At 41.0% G+C, this 24,616-nt stretch overlaps 5 protein-coding genes across 5 annotated transcripts; 4 read left to right on the top strand and 1 right to left on the bottom strand.

Annotated features, from left to right (window-relative positions):
• Positions 1 to 2,642: 2,642 nt before the first annotated feature.
• Positions 2,643 to 4,356, top strand: MELLADRAFT_71541 (uncharacterized protein; the record flags this gene model as incomplete). The annotated part of the gene is made up of 4 exons (XM_007408817.1): positions 2,643 to 2,720; positions 2,886 to 3,250; positions 3,324 to 3,373; positions 3,442 to 4,356. The coding sequence occupies 3 exons, from the start codon at positions 2,923 to 2,925 to the stop codon at positions 3,751 to 3,753; spliced, it is 690 nt and encodes a 229-aa protein (XP_007408879.1).
• A 709-nt stretch (positions 4,357 to 5,065) lies between these two features.
• On the bottom strand, positions 5,066 to 7,458 carry MELLADRAFT_42972 (uncharacterized protein; the record flags this gene model as incomplete). Its single annotated transcript, XM_007408553.1, has 8 exons — positions 5,066 to 5,574; positions 5,657 to 5,743; positions 5,846 to 6,015; positions 6,104 to 6,594; positions 6,693 to 6,826; positions 6,905 to 7,035; positions 7,103 to 7,257; positions 7,351 to 7,458. 8 exons carry the CDS (start codon positions 7,370 to 7,372, stop codon positions 5,505 to 5,507), a joined length of 1,260 nt encoding a protein of 419 aa, XP_007408615.1.
• Positions 7,459 to 10,013: 2,555 nt separating this feature from the next.
• Positions 10,014 to 11,006, top strand: MELLADRAFT_105286 (uncharacterized protein; the record flags this gene model as incomplete). The annotated part of the gene is made up of 5 exons (XM_007408818.1): positions 10,014 to 10,101; positions 10,255 to 10,373; positions 10,488 to 10,676; positions 10,787 to 10,917; positions 10,970 to 11,006. The coding sequence occupies 5 exons, from the start codon at positions 10,014 to 10,016 to the stop codon at positions 11,004 to 11,006; spliced, it is 564 nt and encodes a 187-aa protein (XP_007408880.1).
• Positions 11,007 to 14,490: 3,484 nt separating this feature from the next.
• MELLADRAFT_105285 (uncharacterized protein) lies at positions 14,491 to 15,376 on the top strand (the record flags this gene model as incomplete). The annotated part of the gene is made up of 2 exons (XM_007408819.1): positions 14,491 to 14,721; positions 14,843 to 15,376. 2 exons carry the CDS (start codon positions 14,491 to 14,493, stop codon positions 15,374 to 15,376), a joined length of 765 nt encoding a protein of 254 aa, XP_007408881.1.
• A 4,410-nt stretch (positions 15,377 to 19,786) lies between these two features.
• On the top strand, positions 19,787 to 20,107 carry MELLADRAFT_105284 (uncharacterized protein; the record flags this gene model as incomplete). The annotated part of the gene is made up of 1 exon (XM_007408820.1): positions 19,787 to 20,107. One exon carries the CDS (start codon positions 19,787 to 19,789, stop codon positions 20,105 to 20,107), a length of 321 nt encoding a protein of 106 aa, XP_007408882.1.
• Between the last annotated feature and the right edge of the window lie 4,509 nt (positions 20,108 to 24,616).

Raw genomic sequence — 24,616 nt, 5'->3', positions numbered from 1 at the left:
CACTCCACTGAAAAACTGACTGTACGCTTGATTCAACATAATGAGCTAGATATATGTGCTTTATGATCAATCCCAAGACATTACAAAGCCAGAAAGCGGCAGTTCATGTCGATCGTATGAAGATTTGTGATCGGGTGGATTTTGGATTCTGCAAGCTGCGCAGCGGCTTCGCAGCAGGCTGCGGCGAAATTTGGCCTTTCTTGTCTTCTGTTGTGCGGTCGACCCGGTCAACCTTTTTAGCAAAGGTAGTATTACTTTTGCTAAAAAGCTTGGCCCGATCGAGAAAAAATAAAAACAAATTTCACCGCAGCAGTTACAACGCAGCAGAGAGAAAAAAGTTTTAGGGTGCGCTCAAGCTCCCATCTGTTCCATCCTTTTGATTACCCCACTGCCACCAACAATTTTTCATATCCCTCAAATCCCTGTCGATGACTTCGTTTTGCTCACTAATGTAAGGAACAAGATACACTCTACTGCTTCAATTCCTCCCATTTCTCTTTTCAGTTCATTTCATTCAACTCACTGATGATCTCTAATATTGTCTCTAGGTATCCTTCTTCAATACCTACCACCACACTGTCCCGAGTTGAACACTATTGAGTTTGCAGTATGTGTTGAAGTTTGATGTTTGAAGATCACAAGTTTCATCATCTAGGTCAAATCCAGTTGAACGGATCCGGAAGGCAGCTCATAAGATCTTTACAGCTGAATTAACGAGCTAGATTTTCTATAATAGATGAATTGTTTTCAGAGATGCTTGTCATTGTATAGGAATTGGAATCAAGAAATTATAGATAAGATTGATGTGAAAATTGAGATTGTTTCAATCTTCTTCATAGGATCACAAGCAAATCGATCGACTTGGATTTTCTCAACAAAATCAGTCTCTAGATTACATCAGAGAGCTGAGATTGTTCACAATCTCTTCCACAGGAACAAAGAAGGTCAATTGGTTTTGACTGAGCAAAACCAGTCGATCTTTGGATTTTGAATGTCTTTGAGAGAACTGAGATGATTTTTCAGCTCGTTCATAGGACCATAGACAAATTGAATGGATTTGGATGACTTATTCAAACCCCATGATTTCTTAGTTTTATTGACCTCATAAGAGATATGAGATTGTTCTCAACTCGCAATCATATGATTGTCTCATAGCAGATTCAAAGGGATCGGTCTTGATATCGTTCATAATCCATCGATGATCCTGTCAACCTCAGTTACCTTGAAAATTCACTCGCATTTTGGATATAGCTTTCATAAGGTATTCAATCTCAGACTTTTGTTATCCGGCTTGGTACTGGACAGGTTGAAGATATGTAAGGTACTAAAGCTTCAACATCATGTCTTTGTTTAATTTTTGAACAAATGCTCGTTATCAACATAGGAGGAACACTGTAGAGTTTCACACAACAGATGACTGCTTTCCTTGTCGAGCAGCGTTTTGTTTCTTGGTCATCGAGGGCCTACATCTCTTAGCATTGTTATAAGATGTAGTATCGTAGCCTTGGAAAGTCCTTTCTGAGTTGAGAAATCTTGAGGAATCCATTGCTTGGTTTGTCTGGATCGTGTGCAGTGGGTGGTGAAGATGACAGAGGGAGAGGGAGTGCAGGCAAAGCAATCGGTTTGTGAGCAGCACAAGGGGTAGTGCCAGTGGGATCTGGCGAGGCGTGGTTGTCTGAGCACCCTAAAACTTTTTTCTCTCTGCTGCGTTGTGACTGCTGCGGTGGAATTCTGGGTCTAATTCTGTTTTATTTTTTCTCTTTTGGACCAAGCTTTTTAGCAAAAGTAATATACGAAATGTGTTGTATCCTAGCTTGCTGCGCCCTCCTGAGATTCAAACGATGGGTGAAAGTCAGTATAAATGAGGGCATTTTTCACGAATGCAAGGTCCAGCAAGGTCCATACCTGGTTTTGAATGGTTTTATGCTGACTGAAATCTCTCAAACCAGCCAGAACCTCGCCTGATATGTACAGTCGTTTTCAAAAAGCTTGCCGCTAATTCACCGCCAAATTGCTCGAGTTTTGCGGGCAAGTTTCGGCAAGCTTTTTGAAAACGACTGTATGTATGTGGTATGTGCCTTGCGGCCAAGGTCGTGTGGAGTTGGAACAGCAGAGTTTAAAAAGGTGCGACATGCAAAACATGCACGTAAACGTCTCGGGTTGAGAATCGAGTTTCCGTCAAGTCAAACACTTCAAACGGCCTGTGGTCCTTCCTCGCCAGAGGGAGGACTTATTGAGTTTGGTGGTCCTCCCGGGTACAGCTGTGACCTTGCCTCTGTTCAATCCCACGATTCCAAATCGTTCACGGTGATTGACAAGATCTTCACTCGCATTCAAGAAAGAGCCTTTCAGGCATGACTCTGCATGACTGCGATTTATCTACTTACCAAAGCACGCATTTCTTTGCAGTCACCAATACGTCAGCTTATCTGTACCGCAGTCAGCTGTAAGGACTATTAAGGTCAATCTTCATAATTGCATCGCAGCAAATACAGACAGGAGGCACCAATTTGAGTTTTCTGAGGGATTCCAACCCCTTTCATCCAATGTAAAACTTATGTTTCTCTATCGGTATGTCTGCCTAAACTCTTGTATCCAGCTGTTCAGATAGATGTTAATTCATAACCCTACGGCCAGATTTAATCAACAACTGTGTGTCAAGCCGCCTGCCCTGATTTCGAATCGAATTTACCTTTAAACCAGGCACAAGTGCATTTCAGGTGACGTTATTTGCCTATCTTGCGCAGCTCGTCATCTAACATACATAAAGGCGACCATCTCATTTGGCTGACAAGTCCTCTCACTTTCTTTCATTATACAAATTCATCAATCACCGCACTTCAAAACGACATCCATCCTCGCTTACTTGCTTGTCCACCTTTCAGACCATTTCATACCACCCAACCTTTTCGCGAATTCGTCATGTTTAACCAACTCAACTCTTGGACTTCGCATCGATCGATCTTGAACGTCCACAAACTCAGAGTATGCTGCCACGTCGCTCTCGTCGCCCTATCAATCTTTTTACTCGCTTCCACTTCGGTCGTGCTTGCCTACTCGATCAAGATGTACTATGGAAGCTTCTTACATGCCATACCTGAACTACTCACTGCCAGCGTTGTGATGATGATCGTCCTCGGCATGGCTTGGCTACCAAGTGATGAGTATGTGGGACTATATGGCTTCAGCTTCATGAGAACGGTCCTTCAAGAAACCATTTGGACTGGGGCTTTGTCCTTGATGACCTTTGGTTAGCTTTTTTCGTCTCACGTCTCGTTAGGGTATCGATGCCAGATACTAATCTCTCCATTGCGTTGTATCAGGTGGCGTTGCGTCTTTACATCAATCTACCCCAGGTCTCATGACCAGCTGCGTAAGCCTACCGCTCCCTTGCCACTTGTACCAAACGCTAACCCTCAAGATATCTGTTGCTATGTCTAGGGTAAATTCTTCATATGCAGAGGTTATATTTCAATCTTTGTCTCGGCTTGGCTTTGCTGGCTAGCGATCACGATACCCTTCGGATTACTCCTTACTTCAGCTATCTACCAAACCATCCGGCGCAAAGTACATAATAAGTCTGTATGGTCCTCTCCAGCTGCTCGATTCGAGTACTTCTGGCCCGGCGAAGCCGGAAAGAAATCTCTAGGATGGACTGGACGACACAGTCGAGTAGAGCCTGCGCGCGTACCGGTCGGTAACCTCGATCCTTTCTCGAACGAAAAGCATGGCTCTCCAGCTGCTCAAGTCTAAGAACCGAATCAATCCAGAGCCAATTTGTCACACTCTTTCAATATGGACACGCCAAAACGTATACAAACTTTTTACTTATCAACGTCCAATTCAAGTCTTACCCTCGCTACAAATTCACACCAACATTTGGCACGAAATCTTTCACGCTCTCGTTCTTTGACTTTCCGTTCGGCTTTCCTACTCATCACAATTTTGAAACAGCTTTGAAGATTTCTGCTAGTCTACTTTGCTATACCAACCATAGGCCCTTTATTTTCTGTGGTCTTTTTACATTATTACAGCTGAGCATCACCTCATTTGTTTTGCCGGTCCAACTTTAGTTTCACCTTATCCGACCTCCGATTCATCTGTATTGACTACAGTCTTTTATAGGGCTCTCTTTTTATGCCGATTATCTAGTGATGTGATTAGTACTTTCTTTATCTTTTGGATCATTTTTGACTTGATCATCTACGTATACTTGCGCATAATCTTTGGTTGTAGAGACTGTGTGTTTGTATTCAAGGTGGATTGGGGTTTCTTTCGCTTGTTTTGTGGTGCAGTAGTTATTTATGGATTGGTACAATATACAAACAGACTCTTGGTCCTTTTGAGCGTTCCAAATTGGTATATGAATAATGTTTCGTCAAAGAATACCAGATGTCATGTCGGTTATCCGTGGTTACATGAGTAAATTGGGTACATGTTTCAAGACATGCTTTGATTCATCGAACAGCTTCATCATAACGGAATTTTGCGGCCTATATCTAGAATAGCCACACTTGGAATGCTTGAGTCTAGACTCAGTGTAGAATACCGCTAGTACATCCTCCTAACTTCACACAAGTCCCAATTCTCGCAGGGGTGTGACTTAGTTAAGTTAGTACATCCTCGGTCAAAAGAACGGTCTGCATGTTTGACAGCCTTGAATAAGCACAGCCAACTATTTTCCTCGGATTGTGAAATCCGAAGTAATCTCGGGTCCGAAACCTCGGACATCGACATAGTGACAGGTTAGGTACCTAACAAAAGGTAAGCTAACTTAGGGCCTTAAGTTGGTGCCTAGCCTATGGTGTTATTTATCCATCTGGTTTTTTGTTGAAAAAATGTTCAACATTTAGGACAATTCCCGCAGCTGTTGTGCAGAAGTAGCAGGCTTTAGCTGCTGTGTGACCTGAAATCAAGATGTGTCGACTTAGTCTTAAAGACAGAAGCGCCAAGCTTTTGGCTCGAAGAGTGGGTCTTCCAGATTTACCTTTATTCAATTTAATATCAAAATCTGATCACGCATGCTACAAATCAGTAAATACTACCTTCAAGTTGAGAGATGAAATTTAAAGTAATCTTAATTTGAATTACTACATAGTAGTACCACAGATCAGTTTATCAAACTTTAAAGAGAGGGGATAATGAAAAGAAATCATTCAAACTTCAAAATCAAAACACATTCCTCAAAATACTAAAAATATCATGAAGCACTCTCATACATTTAAAATCCTTTGATACAAAAGAAAATTTAAGAATAATCTAATTATACCCTTTGATAAATCAACAACACACATTCCCTTCTCAAAAAAAATAATCAAAACTTTGTAAAAACAACATTGAATTTATATATATTTTTATTTTTATTTGGGGTGATAAAGTTGAGATTTCTTTATCTGCTGAAATTATAATGATGGCCAAACCTTTTACTTTTGATTCTTACCTTTCAAGTTATTTGAAAAAAACTCATTGGAATGCTTCTTACATCCTCTAACCCTCACTACATTTCAAAGTTTACTTCGTACGGCTTTATCCATACATTCCGCTACATATTCCACATTGTTATTATTCAAACCTCTGATAAACAACCCAAGAGCATCACAAAAAAATCAATTCACATTCTCAACATTGGTCGAGGATCCTGAAGCTCTTGACTTACGCCATAGAAATCCGACCATTTCCAGTCATGTAGATATGTCCCTTATTGACCATCGCAGTCACTTGTTCGGGTGTAAGTCCAGTAAACCTTCGAGGCCAATGTAATGACGGCAGTTAAAAACCAAACTAAATCAGTGTCACATTCCACCGAACTCACATCCATTAGATCAAACGATAAGCCTAGGCTTACGAGAACATTCCAATCTGACGAGTGATATGATCCCATGATCCAGGTGTCTGATGTTTCTCCTCTAGTAGTTTACGTAAAGTTTGACGCATAGTAATAATTCGATCCGCCATTGTTTTAACATCCTTTTTCCATTGCTCAAAATTATTGGAATCATTCAAGATACTTGATACCTGAAACATCAGATCAGGTGGATGTTAGTCAATGGCCAATCCCACCAACCAGTAGATCATTCTTATATTTCAGAGGAACCAAACTTACGATTCGGGCACCATAGGCTGGCGGGTTCGAGATTTCACTTCTTTGTAGTACACTAATCTGACTTTGAACGCGTGAAGTCTCTTCCTCTGACTTACATACCACACCCAAACATCCTATTCGTTCCCCATACAACCCCGCATTCTTCGCAAAGCTCTGACAAACTAACAAAGGCACTTTACGATCCACAAAGTATCGGACTGCCCATGCATCATTATCGAGGTTTCCAGACGCGAAACCTTGGTAAGCACAATCGAAAAACGCATAATGACCCTTGGCCAAGAAAACGTCCGCGATTTGTGCCCATTGTTCTCGAGTCGGATCTACACCAGTCGGGTTATGTGCACACGCGTGAAGCAAAAAGACAGACGCGTGTGGTGCAGTGTCTAAGGACTTGAGAAAGCCATCGTAATCCAAGCCAATAGTTTTAGGATTGTAATACGGGTAATCCTTGGTGGTAAGTCCGATATTTGCAAAGATGGCCTTGTGGTTTGCTATCGATCATTTGGAGAATGTATCAAGTGCATGTCCAGATAAAAGTTACTTGACGTTAGGTCCTGGATCTCACTATGTTTGCGTACAAATCACTGACCCCAAGTTGGATTGGAAAGATAAACTACTCGTTCACTGGCCGGTTTTGATTGCCATGGTTCGTAAAACTTGGCCAAGAAGAGTCCACCTAGATGATTAGCACCAGTTCCCGAGATAGTCTGCGCTGTGGCGACTCTAAAGACAAAATTAAAGACTGTTAGGAACAACACGAGATCTTATAGTACGATGAACAAAAAGGAAAGTTGAACATACCTCTTCTCTTGCAATGCCTTACTATCCTTTCCCAAGATCAAGGCAGCGCTGGCCGAGACAAAACTAGGAATGCCGGTGATAGGTTGATATTCATGATCGAGAGTTTCATCATCTGCTAAAGCTTGCTTGACCTGATCGGATCAAGAATATGATCTATTAGTCACTTGTGCAACCCAAACAATGATGAGATATACCGACTTTTTTGACTACCGGAAGTACCCATGGTTTACCAGAATCATCCCGGTAAGCGCCTACACCCAAGTTAACCTTTTTATCAAAGGTATCAGCTTTGTATGCGGCAGTAAGTTGAAAGATGGCGTCAGGTGGCGCAAGGGGAATGGCTGAAAAGCAATCTGTGATATATGATCAGAAAAGAAGACACGAGATGTCAGGTCATGAAACTACAAGGAACTCCATATCAGTGAATATATGACCAGACCACTTACCGATAGGTTTTGAGTTGGCCATTTTTTTCAGTTAGGAGAATGCGAGAAAGGTGTGGACTGAAGGTGATAAGTTTGACGAGGTAGCAATACTTAATCAACGACTCGATTGATATAGTCGAACATCGTCATCATCGATCACAGGAGTGATTTGATGAGCATTTAAGTTTTGGGGTCCAACACATGTAAATCAACATGTAATCTTCGGTTATCATCCGGTTACCGGTAAAAGCCGTTACGCTACGGGTGTCCGCGGGTCATTTTTAGTTTTAGCAGGCAAAGCTTTGATGCACTTCCAGATCACTTTAACACTCATCATTTCATCTGCACAAACTCAATTGGAACCATATTGATCAAAGGAATCATCCAGCATTATATTGATCAGCTGATCGGGTTTATTGATCCGTATGACATCTCTATGATACACTTTTTCGGAAAGAATTTGAGCATAAAGACCTGAGCACGAGAAGATACCAAATTGTATCAAGTTGCAATGACTCGGCAACTGAAATCATCGAATTGGATTTCATAAACTTTTTAACAACTGTGCCATTTGTGATGTAGACTGCAATCAAAATATATCATACAATCTTCAGGACCATGTAGAGAATTTTGAATGAGAGGCTTTCCTGAAGCTCAAATGGTGTCAAGCGTTCCAACAGTTCCCCTACTCAGTCTCCACCTACTTCACATCCATCAAAGAAGTACCAACATGGAAGTATGTATTGATATATTGGTCCAACAGTCTACCTCACTCTGAGCTGTTGTCACTTGACAGACAGAGTCTTGTCCAAAAGATGTAAGCAACTTGCTGTAAGAGTTTCATGCATATAGAGTCGCAGTTGACTTCCTTTGACCGTGATATCTCTTGCAATCTACCTTGCAATCAATGACTAGAATTCTTTTATTGGCAACTATGTATCTGCTGGCATTGTAATACTAGCCTCTGCTGACGTAGAAGATTTTTTCCGTTTTTTTCTACTTTTTTGGGGGCAAAGGGTGCGCCTGACGCGCCCCACTTGCGCCTGCGCCAGTCTAATGGAGTTTTATTGCGCCTGGGTGTCCCCTTTCAAAAAGGACGCACCCACAACATGATTGTTGATATGTTGCCAAAACAGATTCATATGGATTAGATCAAATAAATCTGGATGGATGCATCTCCATGAGCATAAGAAGTCCTCAATTTTACAAACGAATTAACTGTGGTTCTTTTCATTGAACCCTTCAAGATCTGTCAAAAGCACTCCTACAAGAATCTCACTACACACAATGGGAAATTCAAAGAAAGGTCAAATATAACCTCTCTTTCCAGATTCAATGGCCCAGAAGAAGAAGCAGTGTTGCCGTTCACTGCGTCCGCCAGAGACGTTCTCAATGTTGAGATCACAATGTACTACAAAGGGGCTCCTTTGTAATGGGTGACGTTCTTGACGTAGAGAGCCTCTCTAGTGGACATGGTGGTTTCTTGGTCCAGAAAGGGGGATGTTTCACCAAAGTCCAAAAAAACCTATAAAACTTTTTTTTTCAAATCTTGTTGTTGGATTGTCAAATGATCAAAATAAGAGATGAAAAAGCTTGAGTTTATATAGATTTTGTGAGACAGCTATCTTTCTTCAAAACCCCAACAAGACATCCCTCTCCTTTGTGTTTCTGAGTTGAACTCAAATTAAAATTGTTTCAAAAGTCTGGTGAATGCAATTATTTGAACTGCTTGGACCACATTACAATTTGACAACTGAAGATGATTAGATTCTAAAGTTGACTGAGTATTTGATCACTTGACACAAGTTCTTTGAGGTATAATTCAAGATTGGTCTTGTCAAACCTTCACACCCTGATCCATGTGATCAACTTCACTCACAGTAAGCTTTGATTTGATTGAGATTAGAATAATCAATCCTGAGCCTTGCACCAATCACCAGTATACATAGTAACTTGCACATACTGCTTTCTCAATTCAAATTTTCTTGAATTGAAACCAACATTTACATCCAGAAGTAAAAACAAAATGATGTTGGCCACAACAAAAAGGAGGTTTTGCCTGACAGCACTAGGGGGTAGTGTAAGCCCAAGGCCATCGTCTCAACCACGCTGGCAAGCCAGGGAGCAGTCGAGGGCATTCAAAGATAAGAGTAATTAATTGATTGGTTCGATGAACCAATACCAGTAATTACACTGATAAGAACAGATACTACACTTGATCTAAGCCAAAAGGCCAGAATGGATACCGATCTTTCCGTTGAGGTGTATATGTAGTGAAGCTGATCTCTTCTATGTTCGAACCTCGATCAAGGGATGCATGAAGCCAAGTTATATATCGATCGACTTTTCCGCATAACTCTTCAAACACCATTTCAAGGTATTCCAAAGGATCAGATTCAGGAATTATCTCTTTGTCCTTGAAGATCAGCTCAGCTTTACAATTTAATTTAAGAAAATGTATAAAAATGATGTTTGAAAAGCTTAGTAATCTGAATTGTTTTAAGAATTTGAAATTTGAAGTTTCAAGTTTCTGTTCATGTTCAAAGGGAAACCCATTCAAACTTTAAACCAATCTAACTTGAACTTGTATCGCTGAATCAAACGACACTTCAACTTCAAAAACCATTCATCATTAAACAGTCATCATTCATCAACTTGGATTCATTCAAATCGAATCGCAAAACATGGGAATCGCATTCTCATCGGTCTTTGGAAAGATTTCATCAATCTTTTCTCGTCAATCTGAAATCAGAATTTTAATGTTAGGATTAGGTTAGATTTCTATCAAAAAAAAAGACACAAATGACAAAACAAAAGCAAAAGAACAAAAACCAAGAACAAGACCAAGAAAAAAAAGCATTGATCGATATAAGTTAAAAGATTTTGTTAATGATATCCTTTTTTTTCTTTTTTTCTTCGGAATAGATTCGGCTGGTAAAACTACAATTCTTTATAGAATTCAAATTGGTGAAGTCGTTTCAACGATTCCAACCATCGGTTTTAATGTAGAAACAGTACAATATAAAAACATCAAATTTCAAGTAGTAAGTCAATTTACCATTCCTTCTTTAAAACCCTCAAAAACCCAAAACAAAAGTGAAAAAGAAAAAAGAAAAACTGATTTGTTTTTGTTTTTTTGGTTTTGGTTTGGTTTTCAGTGGGATTTAGGTGGTCAAACTTCGATCAGACCTTATTGGAGATGTTATTATTCAAATACTCAAGCTGTAATATATGTAGTAGATTCAAATGATCGTGATAGATTACCCGTAGCGAAAGCCGAATTATTATCAATGTTAAGTGAAGATGAATTAACCGATGCTAAACTTTTAGTATTTGCAAACAAACAGGTTCTTTTTCTTCTTCCTCTTGACCGTTTTTCTTTCTTTCTTGTTTTGATTCCAGATGTTGATGTTGGTTTTGGTTTTGGTTTTGGTTTTCTTTGAGAAACGCTTTTTAGGATCAACCGAATGCTTTAACAGCTGCTGAAGTTTCCGAAGGATTAGGACTTGATACATTGAAAAACCGTCAATGGAGTATTTTCAAAGCTTGTGCAATTAAAGGTGAAGGATTAGAAGAAGGATTAGATTGGTTAGTGTTTCTTTTTCAATCAATTCATTCCCTATGGTTTCTATCCATTTAGTTTTAATTCGAATCTGATGGTTTGTTTTTGGTATTGATGATTTCTATATGCTGATTCGATTCATGGGTCTTGAATGTTATGGTCTTCTTGTTGGACTTTGTTTGGTGGGGGAATGATTATGGGTTGCTTTGATATCTTATAGGCTAGTGACTGCATTACAGAATAAATCATGACATTGTATATTTTTTTCCACTTTATAATTCATCTGGAGTTGCGTATCAACTGAGACAGGGAGAAAGAGAGAGAAAGAGATAGAGTGGATAAAGGGTTTTGAGTATTTGATAATTTAATGATTTGATAATTTGATAATTTGGGATTAAGGAGTTTTTCTGTTGGGATTAAGTTATAGACAATTCAAGATGTGTTAGGTAATTAGATTGTGAAGTGAAAGCAAAGTAGTATGATCAAAGTGATGCAAAATGATAGATGCAGTAAGGTGATGTTCATTTGAACTCAATAATTTAATTGGCCTACATGATTCAAGTAAGGAGTATATTGATAGGCAAACAGATCCTATCAACAACCAAATCCATGCGCATACATTCAATCCTGATGTTGTATAAGACCTCCACTGCCGGCACACAAGACTAAACTCTATATGGTGACAAAGACAAGAGATTCTCTTCAAAGCAGATGAACAGGCCTAACTTGACTAACTGCACCTTCGAGGCGTACCAAACAAAACACCCTACACCTTGATTCAAGGTGGACTTGGTGTGGTTGGATTACAGGGGCTACCAAATGGTACCATAAAGATAAGGGTTAAGCTACCCAGATCTTTCAAGACCCGGTAATCTCTCCATCACAGCATTATCATAAAAGAGGATTGTCTACATGTAAGGTTATTAAAGATCAAGGGGTTGATTGTAGTTATGTTAATGACTAGGGCCCGGGGTCTCATACCTGAATGCAAAATGTTCTTAAAAAATCACAGTTAATAAGAGTCAAAAACCATTTAATATCTTACACAGCATTATCTATTATGTCTTAAATAAAGAGGAGTGTGTCAAGAATTAAAGGAAAGATAGAAAGAGATGATATGTGCAAAAGTGAGAATTCTTACTATATTATATTTTATTCTTGCATGGATGGAACAAGTTCTCTTGGGTCCAAATTGCGCAAATGGATTGGAAGTTTTGGTTCTTCCTGGGGTATATGAATAATTGGGGAGATAAACTCATGGCAGTAGGTTTCTAACTATCCAGTCAAGCAGTATCATTTTGAGTCACAAGAATACTAGAATCTGCGCACAGGAAAGAAATTAAGAGACCATGGAACTAGTGAAATCATATTCAAGTGTGGTGTGATTCAGAATGTATTACTGGAAGATAGTAGCAAATATTCGTAGGTATGTTGACATAGTCAGAAAACTGAAAAGAGATGCTGAGACGTGATGACGATGATCAGTAGTCAGAAGGATTCCATTACATCATCCCCAGTTTTAATCACAATATAAGGAGCATAATATCAAAGTAGATTTAGAATGGTAAACATGGTATAACCACACAATTTAATTTTCTGTGCACGTATGCAAACATTTCATGCCAATGAAGATGTATCAACAAAACATGAGAGAAGAACTAGAAAGTACTGATGAAATGCGATGAAGATGATCATTGGACACTAGGTTTTTATCCGATTCAAATTGCAATGGATGGAATTAATACTACAATGGAACACATGGCGGCACCGAGCAGTGTAACGATCCATGATTTTTGCCAACCTTTCCAGCACGACTTAACACGTCATGGTTCGGATTTGAGTGAGGATTAGCCTTGAGAGCACACACATAAAGGTGAGGCTAATCATATTCACTTACGATCTCTTGGTAAAAGCTTCGGGTAATGATTCTATAGATCTTGGGTGAAGAAGACTTTGATAGGCACTGCGGATGATTTAGGTTGGTTGGGACTCGCTCTGCTTAGCATTCAAGGTTAAGAGACAACGAGAGACGTCCAATTGGCTTACGATTCATCGGCTCCGGTAGCAGCAGAAGAGATGATGGCTGACAGAATTGACAGAGAAATCAGTTTGAATGAACTTGAACGGAATGGGAAACGAACAAGTTCACTGACCTGCTAAAGCGACAAAAACCAACATTTTGAGTGAAAGCATGATAGTATACGAAGTGAGAACTGCTTAACGAAAGCTGAAATCTGTTCCGATAAAGATGAATTGCAAAGGAGTTTGGACTTGGTGATAGGTTCAAAATTGGAATGCTATGATGGGTCTGGAGGTGGATGAAGGTGTGGCCTGCGGCCCACAGGGAGATTGCTTGGGGGGGCTTTTATAGCCTTCAGGCTTGATCTATATCGCGTGAGCGTGAGCGCATCACCATCCTCACTCTTGAACTTCGCTAATACAGATGCTTTCGATGACAATGGTCCGGCGATAGCTGCGATAGCGTGAGACTCAGTTAAGTCTGACCTTGTCTGACCTTGTCTGACCCACCACAGATTTTCCAAACGTCAAATATCTCAACTAAGGTACTCAAAGATAAGCTGATATGTAAGTATCTCTGATATACTTTTTTGGTTGGTTTTGAGGGCTCTCATAAATACAGCCGTTGTGAGAATCATCGGTAATTTTTTTTTCTTTTGCGTGAGCGCATCACCATCCTCATCTGGCAAAAACTAAAAAAATCCTTTTTTCTCTTTTTTGATCTTGCCTACCGTGAGATCAAATAGTTTCCTTTGACATTTCTCCGAGTCGACGGGTCTCACGATTTTCATAAATACATTTTCAAAGCCCTTTTTCGAAACCCTTTGTACATATAAGTACAAAGGGTACAAACCCCATTCAGTTTTCAAATTCCCCAAATTCCCAACCATCCTTCCTAAATTCTCCAGTTTCTCCTCTTCCTCCCGTCGCCACTGCAGCACAGCAATCACATGCTGTAGTCAACAAAACCAAGTCTTGTTTCTGTTCTGAGGTTGCACATCATTGGAATCTAAATTCTTTCAGTTCATAAGCTGGTGGTTTTGGCTTTTGCAGAGTGTCCTACAAAGACTTCTACCACTCTCCACACCAAGGATTCTTCTATGGTCCAAAACAAAAGTATGTGCACCTAAATCTGCATAATGTACATGTTTCCTCCCTGAGGAATGCGCTTCCCTCTCCGAAAAAACAGCTCAAAGTTTGGGCCTGGAGAGTAACAGCAGCATGAAAACCACTCATATAATTGCTGCAAATGCCAAGTGATTTTGAATATTATTGGTTTTGTTCACCCCTTAGTGATCCATAATCTTAACTTTGTTAAGCTTTATCATAAGATCAACTCCATCACAAGCTGCCTGCTCAAAGCTCAGCTTCCTTGCAAGCTGCTGAACACTCACCTTCATTCAAAGCTTCTCAAGTTTCAATAATGAGTGTATCACTCTTTGAGCCTCATGAGAATATTTGAGAATCTGATCTTCCCAACCATCTCAAGTATCACTTTGGCCACACTCAGCTGTGTTGAGCTCTTTGCATTAATTTTGGTTTTTAGTTTGGTATCAATTTTTGCACAATCTTTCTCATGAATGGATATGTTGGCCACCACCCCTGCTATGATTTTGTTGATGGTTGAAATCCTCCTTCAACTGAGCACCCACTTGAGAAAACATAAATCAAATCTTACTTTTGAGGATGTTATTGTGACTTACTTGATGTCAGAAGACAAAGACATTCTTATGAAGATGTCTTGTAGATATTGGGGCAGACCAATTGGATGGCCTTTGAGTTTACTTTTCTTAATGGCAATTCAAAACCTTGTTTGCAAGAAGCCAACCTGTAGAACATTTTGGAAGATCTTCATTCTTTCAGAAATGAGTATATTACTTTGGGGTGACTTACACAAAGTGCTGAAAATGTTACACATGATGTTAATTATAGGCCAAGTGTATAGTCAACATTCAAGCTTCCAAACAATGGAGAAGACTTGATTACTTACCTCATGTTTCTGCAAATGTTGTGAAGCCCAAATTCTTTGGCATAACAGCATCTGAGAAAAGGAGTCAACAAATTAGAGCCGGAATGGATTTTCTATTCCAACTGATGAGGCCCTGGCTATCTGCAGGTCATCCTGGGGCCAAGCCTGCTCAGCCTGAACTTAGATCATCAGCTAAGCCATTGAGAAATGCACCTGAACCCAATCATTCTGATTCAGATGGCAAATCAAGTGAAACCAACAAACCAGGAGGCAGAGGTGATACTACCAATGATGGTTCAACTTCCAAGTTGAGGGCTTTTTCTTTGTCCCAAAGAATTGCCAGGTATTCTGAATCATTATCAAGCTCAGAACAAGAATTAGATAATACATCTCAAGATATTGATACTGCTGATCTGGATGATCCTATTGATCAATCTCATCAGCCTGGTAAACCCAATCAGGACAGCACAGATGGACCAGGTGGAGCCAGGAGATGAAGATGATTGATTGGATACAACAGAAGGTGTGACTTGAGTGAAACCAGGTGATAAAATTGGTCAACTTATTTTGTGGTTTCATAAATTTTGCTAATCTCTTTCCTGTTTGTCAAACAAAGAAAAAAGCATCACTGATTGTATTTGGTGAGGTTGCAACAATGGTGTGTTCAATGATTGCTTTTGCCAGCTACCAATCAGTTAATGGCCTTCAATTGGAAAAAGGTGTTGCTTTACTGGCTGGTGGGGTCAACCATTGACTTAATCAATACATTCATTCAATGGGTCTTGCATGTTCACAATGAACGGCCATGCAAGCAATAAGTTGCCTGTGGAAAGTTGGTTTTTGTGGTCACAAGTGCTGGGTTGCCCGTGACTTGCCATCCAGCCATTCCTAATCCTTGATAATTTTGACATTCAATAACAGATCCATCATTCCATACTGTTTGGTTTGCTTCCGGAAAATCCCCAAGTCAGTAACACTTGTTCAGCCACTGTAACACAACCTCACAATCAGCACTTAGACCATCCCTTATGCTACTCACTGTGTCCTTGTGGCAGTTGCCCGTTGACAAGCGCACACGGACTGCCTTTGAGGCACAAAGGCAACTCCTGTGCGCTTGTCAACGGGCAAACACCACATGGACATGGTGACTATGGATTCCACTGGAGCTAGGAGTCTTCTGACCCTATAGGATGTGTATTGCTGCACCTGGGGTTTGGGACCACATGGGAACTGTCAGACTAGAGGATCCAACAGTGTATCCCAATGGGATGCAAATCACATAACACTAGAAAAAAACAACATATATTAAAAATAAATTTTGATTCTTGCATAAGAAGAAAACTGTCTACACCAGTTTCCTTTGCAACAAGACTATAACACCTCCTACTCAAGTTTCAAGAGTAGATATTAAAAATAAGCCCCCTGCTACGTAATCACAAAGCAGGTCAAAACCAGAATTATTAAACATAGACCAGAACGGTCTAAGCATAAAAACAAAACCAACAAGGCAGGCCAAAAACCTGAAACACAACCCTGGATGACACAATTCTAATTCAAACCAGTATGTCATCAGCCAACAAACTAAATGAAAGGGTCCCAAAAGAACCCTTAGCAAAAAAGAAACAATACCACTAATCCAAGTCTATACCTAGGCATTTTGAAACAGAGAAAAGTATAAATAAAGACTCATTCTCAAGCCAAAAGAAGAGACTCATCTTATAACCTTAACATTAAACTTCAGACAACTTTAAAAGACCTGTTTTACCTGGAATAATTCCTAGCGCTCAAGTAGTTTGCTTCTTGACTAGACCTTATCTACTATCAAGTAGTGATATATTTTCCATTAGCTAGCTTAAGTTACTATCAGCTATTCTGTTATCTTATTCCTTTTATTCTCCATCCTGAAGACTTACTGTTGTTAGACCCAGCTCTATTTCTCTAAGAACTCCAGTCAAAGATATTCTAATATCTCACTTTGAAATAAAGAGACTTAGCCTCCTTAAATTGATTTAAGTAGACTTAGACCTGCCCTGAGATAGGTGTAATAACTTACCCATCGGTCAAAGACGGCTGAAATATTTAAATATTCAGTGAGTACATATCATTTGTTAAGTAAACTAGATTTGCTATAACTTACAATCCTGGCTTGAATTTATCTCAGACAACACCATCAACCTGGAAACAAAGCCTCAAGAATTGAACTTGTAACTTTTAGTAAGTTTTATTTCAATTCAAGTCAAAATAACTCCAAGTTCATAGACTTGATTTGACAGGAACCCTTCAGGTATCTCTTCCAGGAGCGTCAAAACAGCCAAACACATTGAATAGAACCCACCTTGTACATCTGTCCAAATAAGCAGATGGCCTTTGATCTTTCCCAATCAAGGTTCTAAACTTCTTCCCCTTATCCAACCTGTCCAATTTAGCTACTTTGTCTCCAGAAGGTTCTGACAAGGATACCTTCTTGCCCTTCCCTTTACCTTTCTCCACTTAATTTTCTTCAACCTCTTCAATTTTTTCAGCACTGGCTTCACATCCTCACAACCCTTCAGAGGCTGATCCCTCACCACTTAATGAGCCACTCAATTTCAAGGATCCATCTGCCTCCTCTTTGACTCCACTTTTTCCCTGCTGGAACTCTTCAGAAATTTTATCACCCTATGTGTCTGCCATTGTCTCTGCAAATTCCTTGCCCAAAAGGCCAATCTCTGGATTTGTAGTGTTCTTGGATTTTGACTGGGTAGCAACTGGAGGGGGATCCTTGCTTAGGTTCGAAGCAAGCTGGAACAGCAAGAGAAGAAGCAAGGAAAGGTTTAGATCTTTGTTATTGCAAATAATGAAGATAACGAGTGAAAGATGAAACTATTGCCTACGTGGAACAGCAAGAGAAGAAGCAAGGAAAGGTGAAGAGAGAGCACCTTTCCTGCGCTGTTCCAGTTGGCTTATATAGTAAGTATTACACTGCTAGATGTCACATGACGCATAAGTTGCTAAGCAGACAGTTATGAAATGAAATATGAAATATTATGTAAGTATGAAATGAAATAAGAACATAGGAGATAGTCACACAGGACTTGACAGGACATTGGAAAAGTCACGCATCTTAGACAGGACTTCGTATGACACTTGACTATCCCAACACCCCCCCTTGCGTGCAACACATCTCAGAGAGAAGAAAAAAATTGTAGAAGAAAAAAGGAAAAATAAAAAAATTACACTATGCCAAAACGCTCTCTATGAGATTGTAGAAGAACACGGCCTAGTGGTTTGGTGAGCATATCCGCTAGCATGTCTTTGGTGGAAACATGTCGAATAGAGATTGAGTTGTCGGCCACACATTCTCTCACGAAGTGATAATGTGTGTGAATGTGCTTTGTGCGAGAGTGATGTTGGGGATTCTTGGCCAGTGCCTCGGCTCCTTCATTGTCGACATGCAGTGGTATTGCGTTAGGTGGTTGGAGATGAAGTTCAGAAAGGAGGTTACGAAGCCAAAGTCCTTCACGGCACGAGTCGGAGAGAGCTTTGTACTCTGCCTCTGTACTAGACAGCAAGACTGTTGCTTGCTTTCGAGATCTCCACGAGATAGGACCGCTTCCCCATCGGTAGGAATATCCAGTGGTTGATTTTCGGTCATGACGATCTTCAGCCCAGTCTGAGTCGGAATATCCTGAGATCGACGGGTCTCCTCCGAGTGTTAGAGAAAGATGAGAAGTTGATACAAGGTATTTGAGGACACGTAAACCAGCGAGCCAGTGTGCTTGTGAGGGGTCTTGAAGAAATTGTGAGAAGCGGCTAACTGCAAATGATATGTCAGCACGAGTGCATTGTGCTACCCATAACAGAGCGCCGATGAGACTTTGGTAGTGTCCAGAGGAAGGTTGCTCATCTGTTTGACGAGGGAGGAGATCTTTGAAGAACGCATCGGTAGGAGTGACAACAGAGGAATGAATAGAAGAAGAAGAAAGAAATTTATCACCAAGCTCTTTGATATAATGAGCTTGATTGATGTACACTAGATTTTTAGTAAGATCACGACAAATATTAAGAGAGAGAAAATGATGAAGTTCAGTATTGGATGAAATTTGGAAATGAGAAGAGAGATTAGAAATTAAAGAAGAAACAAAAGAGTCAGGACCAATTACAGAGAGATCATGTACATGAACTGTTATGAGACCAGCAAGTTGCCTTTCTCAAGTCGAAAATATAGAGTCGGGTCATGTTTAGATTCAGTGAGACCAAGAGCAATGAGGACTCCATGAAGTTCTCGGTTCCATTGACGCGGTGATTGTTTGAGACCGTAGATGGATCGTGTTACTTCACACACCCAGTCAGGGTGGAGAGGGTCTTCATAACCTGGAGGCTGGCTCATGTAGACAGGTTCGTCCAGGTGGCCGTTGAGAAATGCTGTCTTGATATCCACCTGACGGCCTTTCCATTTCTTGGAAGCCATCAGCAAGAGAGCCAAACGAAGAGTTTCGAGTCTGGTGGTTGGTGCAAAGACTTCATCACAGTCAATACCCTCGATTTGAGAATAGCCCATCGCAACGAGACGGGCCTTGAGCTTCAGCACAGTATTGTCAACACGTCTTTTGATCTTAAACACCCATTTCGAACGGATGATTTTTCGTTTTTGTGGTCTGGGAGCTAACTTCCAGGTACCCATCCCTATGAGCAAAGAGAACTCATCGTCGGCAGCTTTTAGCCATCGATCCTTATTAGGTGAGCGTAGGAGTTGTTTCCACGTTTTCGGCGTGTCATCCACCTGTTGGTCGGAAGATGATGCCGATTTAACGTAGTTCCCAAGTTGATCTGGTTGAGTTCGGTTCCTCGCAGAGCGTCGAGGAGGCGGGACTGGAGAAGGTTGAGGTGCAGGTGGCTGAGCAGGAGGCAATAGAGAAGCTTCAGGAATGGTCGGCTGCAAGTTCGTGTCAGACACTGGAGAGTTGACAACACAAGGTACTTTCGTTTTCGGAGGATTTCTTCGAGGTGGAGTTGATTGTCTTCTGCTTGGTACAACGCTGACAGTAGGTGACGGGCGAGAAGGTGGAGGAGTGACTGCCGGTGGAGGAGTAGATGGGTTTGACGGTAGCGGTGGAAATTCAGACGTAGATAAATCAGAAAGAGGTGAGAGAAAAGGCAATGGTTTGGTAACAGGAAAAAGAGAAACTGGGGTAGAGGGTGCATTATCAAACATAGAGGGGGTGATAGGTCTCCTGGCAGGGTTGTGAATAGAAACAGATAGACGACGGTGTTTAAGAGAGGGGAGCGGTTTTTCACGAACAGGCCATGGTATCTCTGCCGGAGCAGACTGAGGAGAGGGAGTTGACGATTTAGAGAGAGAAGGAAAAATTGTGTCATTAAAAATGACATCACATGTTTTAACTAGCTTTGATTTAGTAGCATCCCACACATTATATCCATTTCCGTCTGATAAGTAGGAAAGAAACGTGGCTCTACTTCCTTTAGGATCTAACTTCCTACGGTTAGCCTCAGGGATTTTGTAGTAGACCTCGCAGCCAAAGGGATGAGACTTGGATAAGCTGACAGGGGGAATAGATACTAAAGAGCATGGCAAGAGAAAACCCGCAGGGGTATAACAAGGGATTGAATTGAGAGAATGAGCGAGGTATCTAAGGGCATCTACCCAGAAAGATTTAGGAAGTCCTGAGCTGGATAACGAGCACCTTATGTGATTGCAGATGGTTCTGTTCATACGTTCAGATACACCGTTGAGTTCAGGGGAGTGTGGAGGTCCTGGATTGTGTTCTATACCAGCTTCGGATAGGAAAGACGCAAACTCTTTTGAGACATACTCTCCTCCGTTATCTGATCTGAGTTTCTTGATTGGAGATGACAGGCGAAGTTCAAACTTGGAACGAAAAGATTTAAAACAAGAAAATGTATTGCTCTTTGATTTCATAGGATAGATAATAGTGAATTTAGAGTAATCATCGATAAAGGTTACAAAATATTTAAACCCTTCTCGAGAAGGAACTTCAAAACTACAAACGTCTGAGTGAATCAGTTCCCCAACTGTAGACGCTTTATAACCAGCTCTTGACTTAAAAGAATGCCTAGCCATCTTTGACTCAACGCATACTCTACATTGCTGGACATCAATTTGATTCATAACTCGTGGAGCGACGTTGTGAGCTTTGAGGAGTGTCTTTAAGGGCTTCAGACCTATATGACCAAGTTTGTTGTGCCAATCAAGAAGAGATAAATTAGTTTCTTTGAGTGAAGTCGAGTTTGAGTTAGAAGAAGCTACCTTGGAAGGAAGGTAGTAAAGGTTTCCTTTTCTGTAGCCATTTCCGATAGGAGCTTCAGTGAAATTGACTTGATCCGAGTGATAGAACTCGCATGATTCTTTCTTGAAGATGACAACAAATCCATCGTCACATAAAGATGAAGCTGATAATAAAGGTTCTTGAAGATCAGGCACTAATACAGCTTGATGTTGATGATTTCCATCATTGAGAGATAAAACAGTCAAGCCCAAGTGAGTGGCTGGGATTGATGATGAATCCGCAAGTTGAATAGATTTGTTGGTCTTTTCAAAACTGAACAAGTCGTCTTTGTGTGGAGTCATCGTAAGAGAACAACCCGAGTTGATGTTCCAGTCAGTCGAAGATGCCGAGTTCACATTGATGACTTTAGCAGAATGAGAGTGAATGATCTCATCATCGACTAAATAAGACTCATCGTCACTGAAGTCTAGAGTTACTACAGAGGTTCTTCCGGCTTTTGTAGGAGGACGAGATGATCGATTCGATGAAGAGTGGCGTCCTCCTCGGTTTGAGCTGGATCCACCTCGTGAGGAAGAAGAGGATCGATTTTCTCGTTCCGCTTGACGGATCCAGCAGTTTTGTACCTCATGATTTGATCTTTCACAGTGGGTACAAAATTTGGTGTTACAAGGCTTTGATGAAGATGGAGGAGCTGTAGAAGATGAACGTGGAGTCGCATTTGCTCGAGCAGCGACAACATCAGAAGGTGACAGGAGATTGGACGAAGTCTTTCTTCGTGTCGCTTCATTTTGAATAGCGCGAATAACAGTGGCCAAATTAACTACTGTAGTTTGTTGCATTAAAGGTGTGATAAAAGGAAGCCAGTCGGATGGAAGAGAGGTCATGATAGAAGTCGAGAAGATTTCATCAACGGTAAGGGGAGCATCATCGGTAATGAGAGAATCGAGTTTCTCAAAAGTGCGGTGGAGAGCATTGATGTGAGTTTCCACATCATCACCTTCCATACAAGTGGTGATTAGTCTATGCAAGAGATGCATTCGACCTCCCAAGGTTGAATCTTCGTGAGCCAGTCGCAGGGCGGACCACATACCGGCAGCGTCACGTCGATGAGGTTTGATGAATTTCAGATTTCCATCCTCAATAGCTCTAGAAATGAGAGCACAGGCTTTCGTATTGTCATCACTCCAGTTGTTGGAGCGATCTTTGACAGCAATCGGTGATAAAACATAGGAGAGTTTAACTGCCTCAAGGGCCAGTTCAACCTTGAATTCCCAGTCGAGGTAGTTGGATTCGTCGCCTGGTGGCTTGAGGAAGGTTATACCGGTGACTCCGATTTCTTTCGAGTCATCCGTGGAGACAGACATGATATAAAAAAAATTCTTCGGACCTTTCCGAATTGAAGAATAGAGAATAATAGAGAGAAGAGGAGTTTGACTGAAGATTAAAGTTACTATGTAGTTGATTACAGATTTAGAATGTATTCGCAGAGTTTCAGATCTGTACTGCAGGAGGTAACGACGGGCTCATAACCTCTTAGGTTCGAAGCAAGCTGGAACAGCAAGAGAAGAAGCAAGGAAAGGTTTAGATCTTTGTTATTGCAAATAATGAAGATAACGAGTGAAAGATGAAACTATTGCCTACCTGGAACAGCAAGAGAAGAAGCAAGGAAAGGTGAAGAGAGAGCACCTTTCCTGCGCTGTTCCAGTTGGCTTATATAGTAAGTATTACACTGCTAGATGTCACATGACGCATAAGTTGCTAAGAGCATCTCCAACAGTTTGGACCCGCTAACATCCGTACAGGCACCTCTCTAAGCGTACAGGTAGCTGTATGAGCCCTTCATAAAGCAGTGCACTCCAACAGCACATGGATACAAGGCCTTTGACAATTGGACCACTGCCAAAAGCTGACAAAACGCACACGCCGAGGCCAATAAAGAGTAATCAATATCACATTGACTTTATCTCTCCCCTTGAGAGTGGTGATACGATATCGGTGATACAATATCACAGAATATCAAGTCAATCATCTTCAATGTCCTCGGGCTTGGTTAGAAACAAGCAAGCTTTTCATCGCAGGAACACCTCTTAAGTGCGAGGTACTTGTGTGATGATTAGATTGTGCAATATGATTGCTGAATCTCGGACATGGAATGAGTTGTCAGTGGTTATACCATACAACCTCATCAACACGAGTCCAGTGCATATGGTACATATAAACAGTTCCTCTCATCTCGCTTCTTGTAATCATCATTTTACCCATTCCATTTGCTTTTGTATATCTTCAGTCTATCTTCAGTTTTTGTCTATAATCATATCCTATCTACAACTCATATTGCTTTCGAAATGAACAACATTTTAATAACTCCCCAATTCTTAGCTCAATACGCTGTATGCGCTGGCCATCAAAGGCAATTCATTGCGGCTTTGGCCAATTACTCCCCAGAAGTGGAAGCTTACCTCCTTGTATCACACATACCTCGCGGCCCTGGTGGTTCTTATCCCGGCAGATCTCCTAATTTGCCTAGAGACGCATTCCAGCGAAACCTTGGTTTACTGAAGGACTACTTCGACGTTTCGCCAGTCTATGGCGAAGGAATGTTTAGAAGACGTTTCCGAATGAGTCGACGGTTATTCTGCCGTATTGCGAAGAAATTGGGTGAACAGGACCCTTACTTCACCCAAAGGAATGGCTGTACTGGTTAGTCAATTAGTGTTTTTCAATTGTTGCTTTCAAAGCTTGTCCTAATACTAATGTGAACGTACATTGCAGGCAAACCCGGTCTATCTCCGTACCAGAAATGTGCCGCCGCACTTCGTCAACTGGCCTACGGAACATCTGCTGATGCGCAAGACGAATATCTACGTATTGGGGAATCAACGGCTATCGAGTCTCTCAAAAGATTTTGTTTGGGATTGATTGTTGCTTACAAAGATAAGTACCAACACAAACCTACACCCGAAGATGTGGAAAAAATCCTGGCCATCAATTCGGATCGAGGTTTTCCCGGTATGCTTGGATCCCTCGACTGCATGCATTGGCAGTGGAAGAACTGCCCAACAGGTTTGAAGGGTCACTATAGTGGCAAAGGGGGTTCTCCGACTCTTGTTCTTGAATTGTTTCCACTCATGATCTGTGGATATGGCACTCGTTCTTTGGTCTGCCAGGAAGTTTAAATGATATCAACGTTTTAGACCAATCTCACCTTTTCCAAGATCTAGCTTTAGGAATCGCTCCCCCCTGCGAATTTACAGTCAACGGCTCAGTTTACAAGACCGCTTATTATCTTGCGGATGGCATCTATCCTGACTGGGCCACGCTTATTAAGACCTTCAGTAGTCCTCAAGATGAGAAACCAAAGGTGTGTAATTATTTCAAGTGATTTGATAATGATTTACGGCTAAGCTGACTATATGTCCTACTATGTTCTACAGCTCTTCTCTAAAGTCCAGGAAGCTGTGCGCAAGGATGTCGAGCGAACTTTTGGTG

Source organism: Melampsora larici-populina (genome assembly GCF_000204055.1).
Source record: "Melampsora larici-populina 98AG31 unplaced genomic scaffold MELLAscaffold_13, whole genome shotgun sequence".
Classification (NCBI taxonomy): domain Eukaryota; kingdom Fungi; phylum Basidiomycota; class Pucciniomycetes; order Pucciniales; family Melampsoraceae; genus Melampsora; species Melampsora laricis-populina.
Note: the sequence above shows the minus strand (reverse complement) of the source record. Positions and strands in the feature narration are given on the sequence as shown.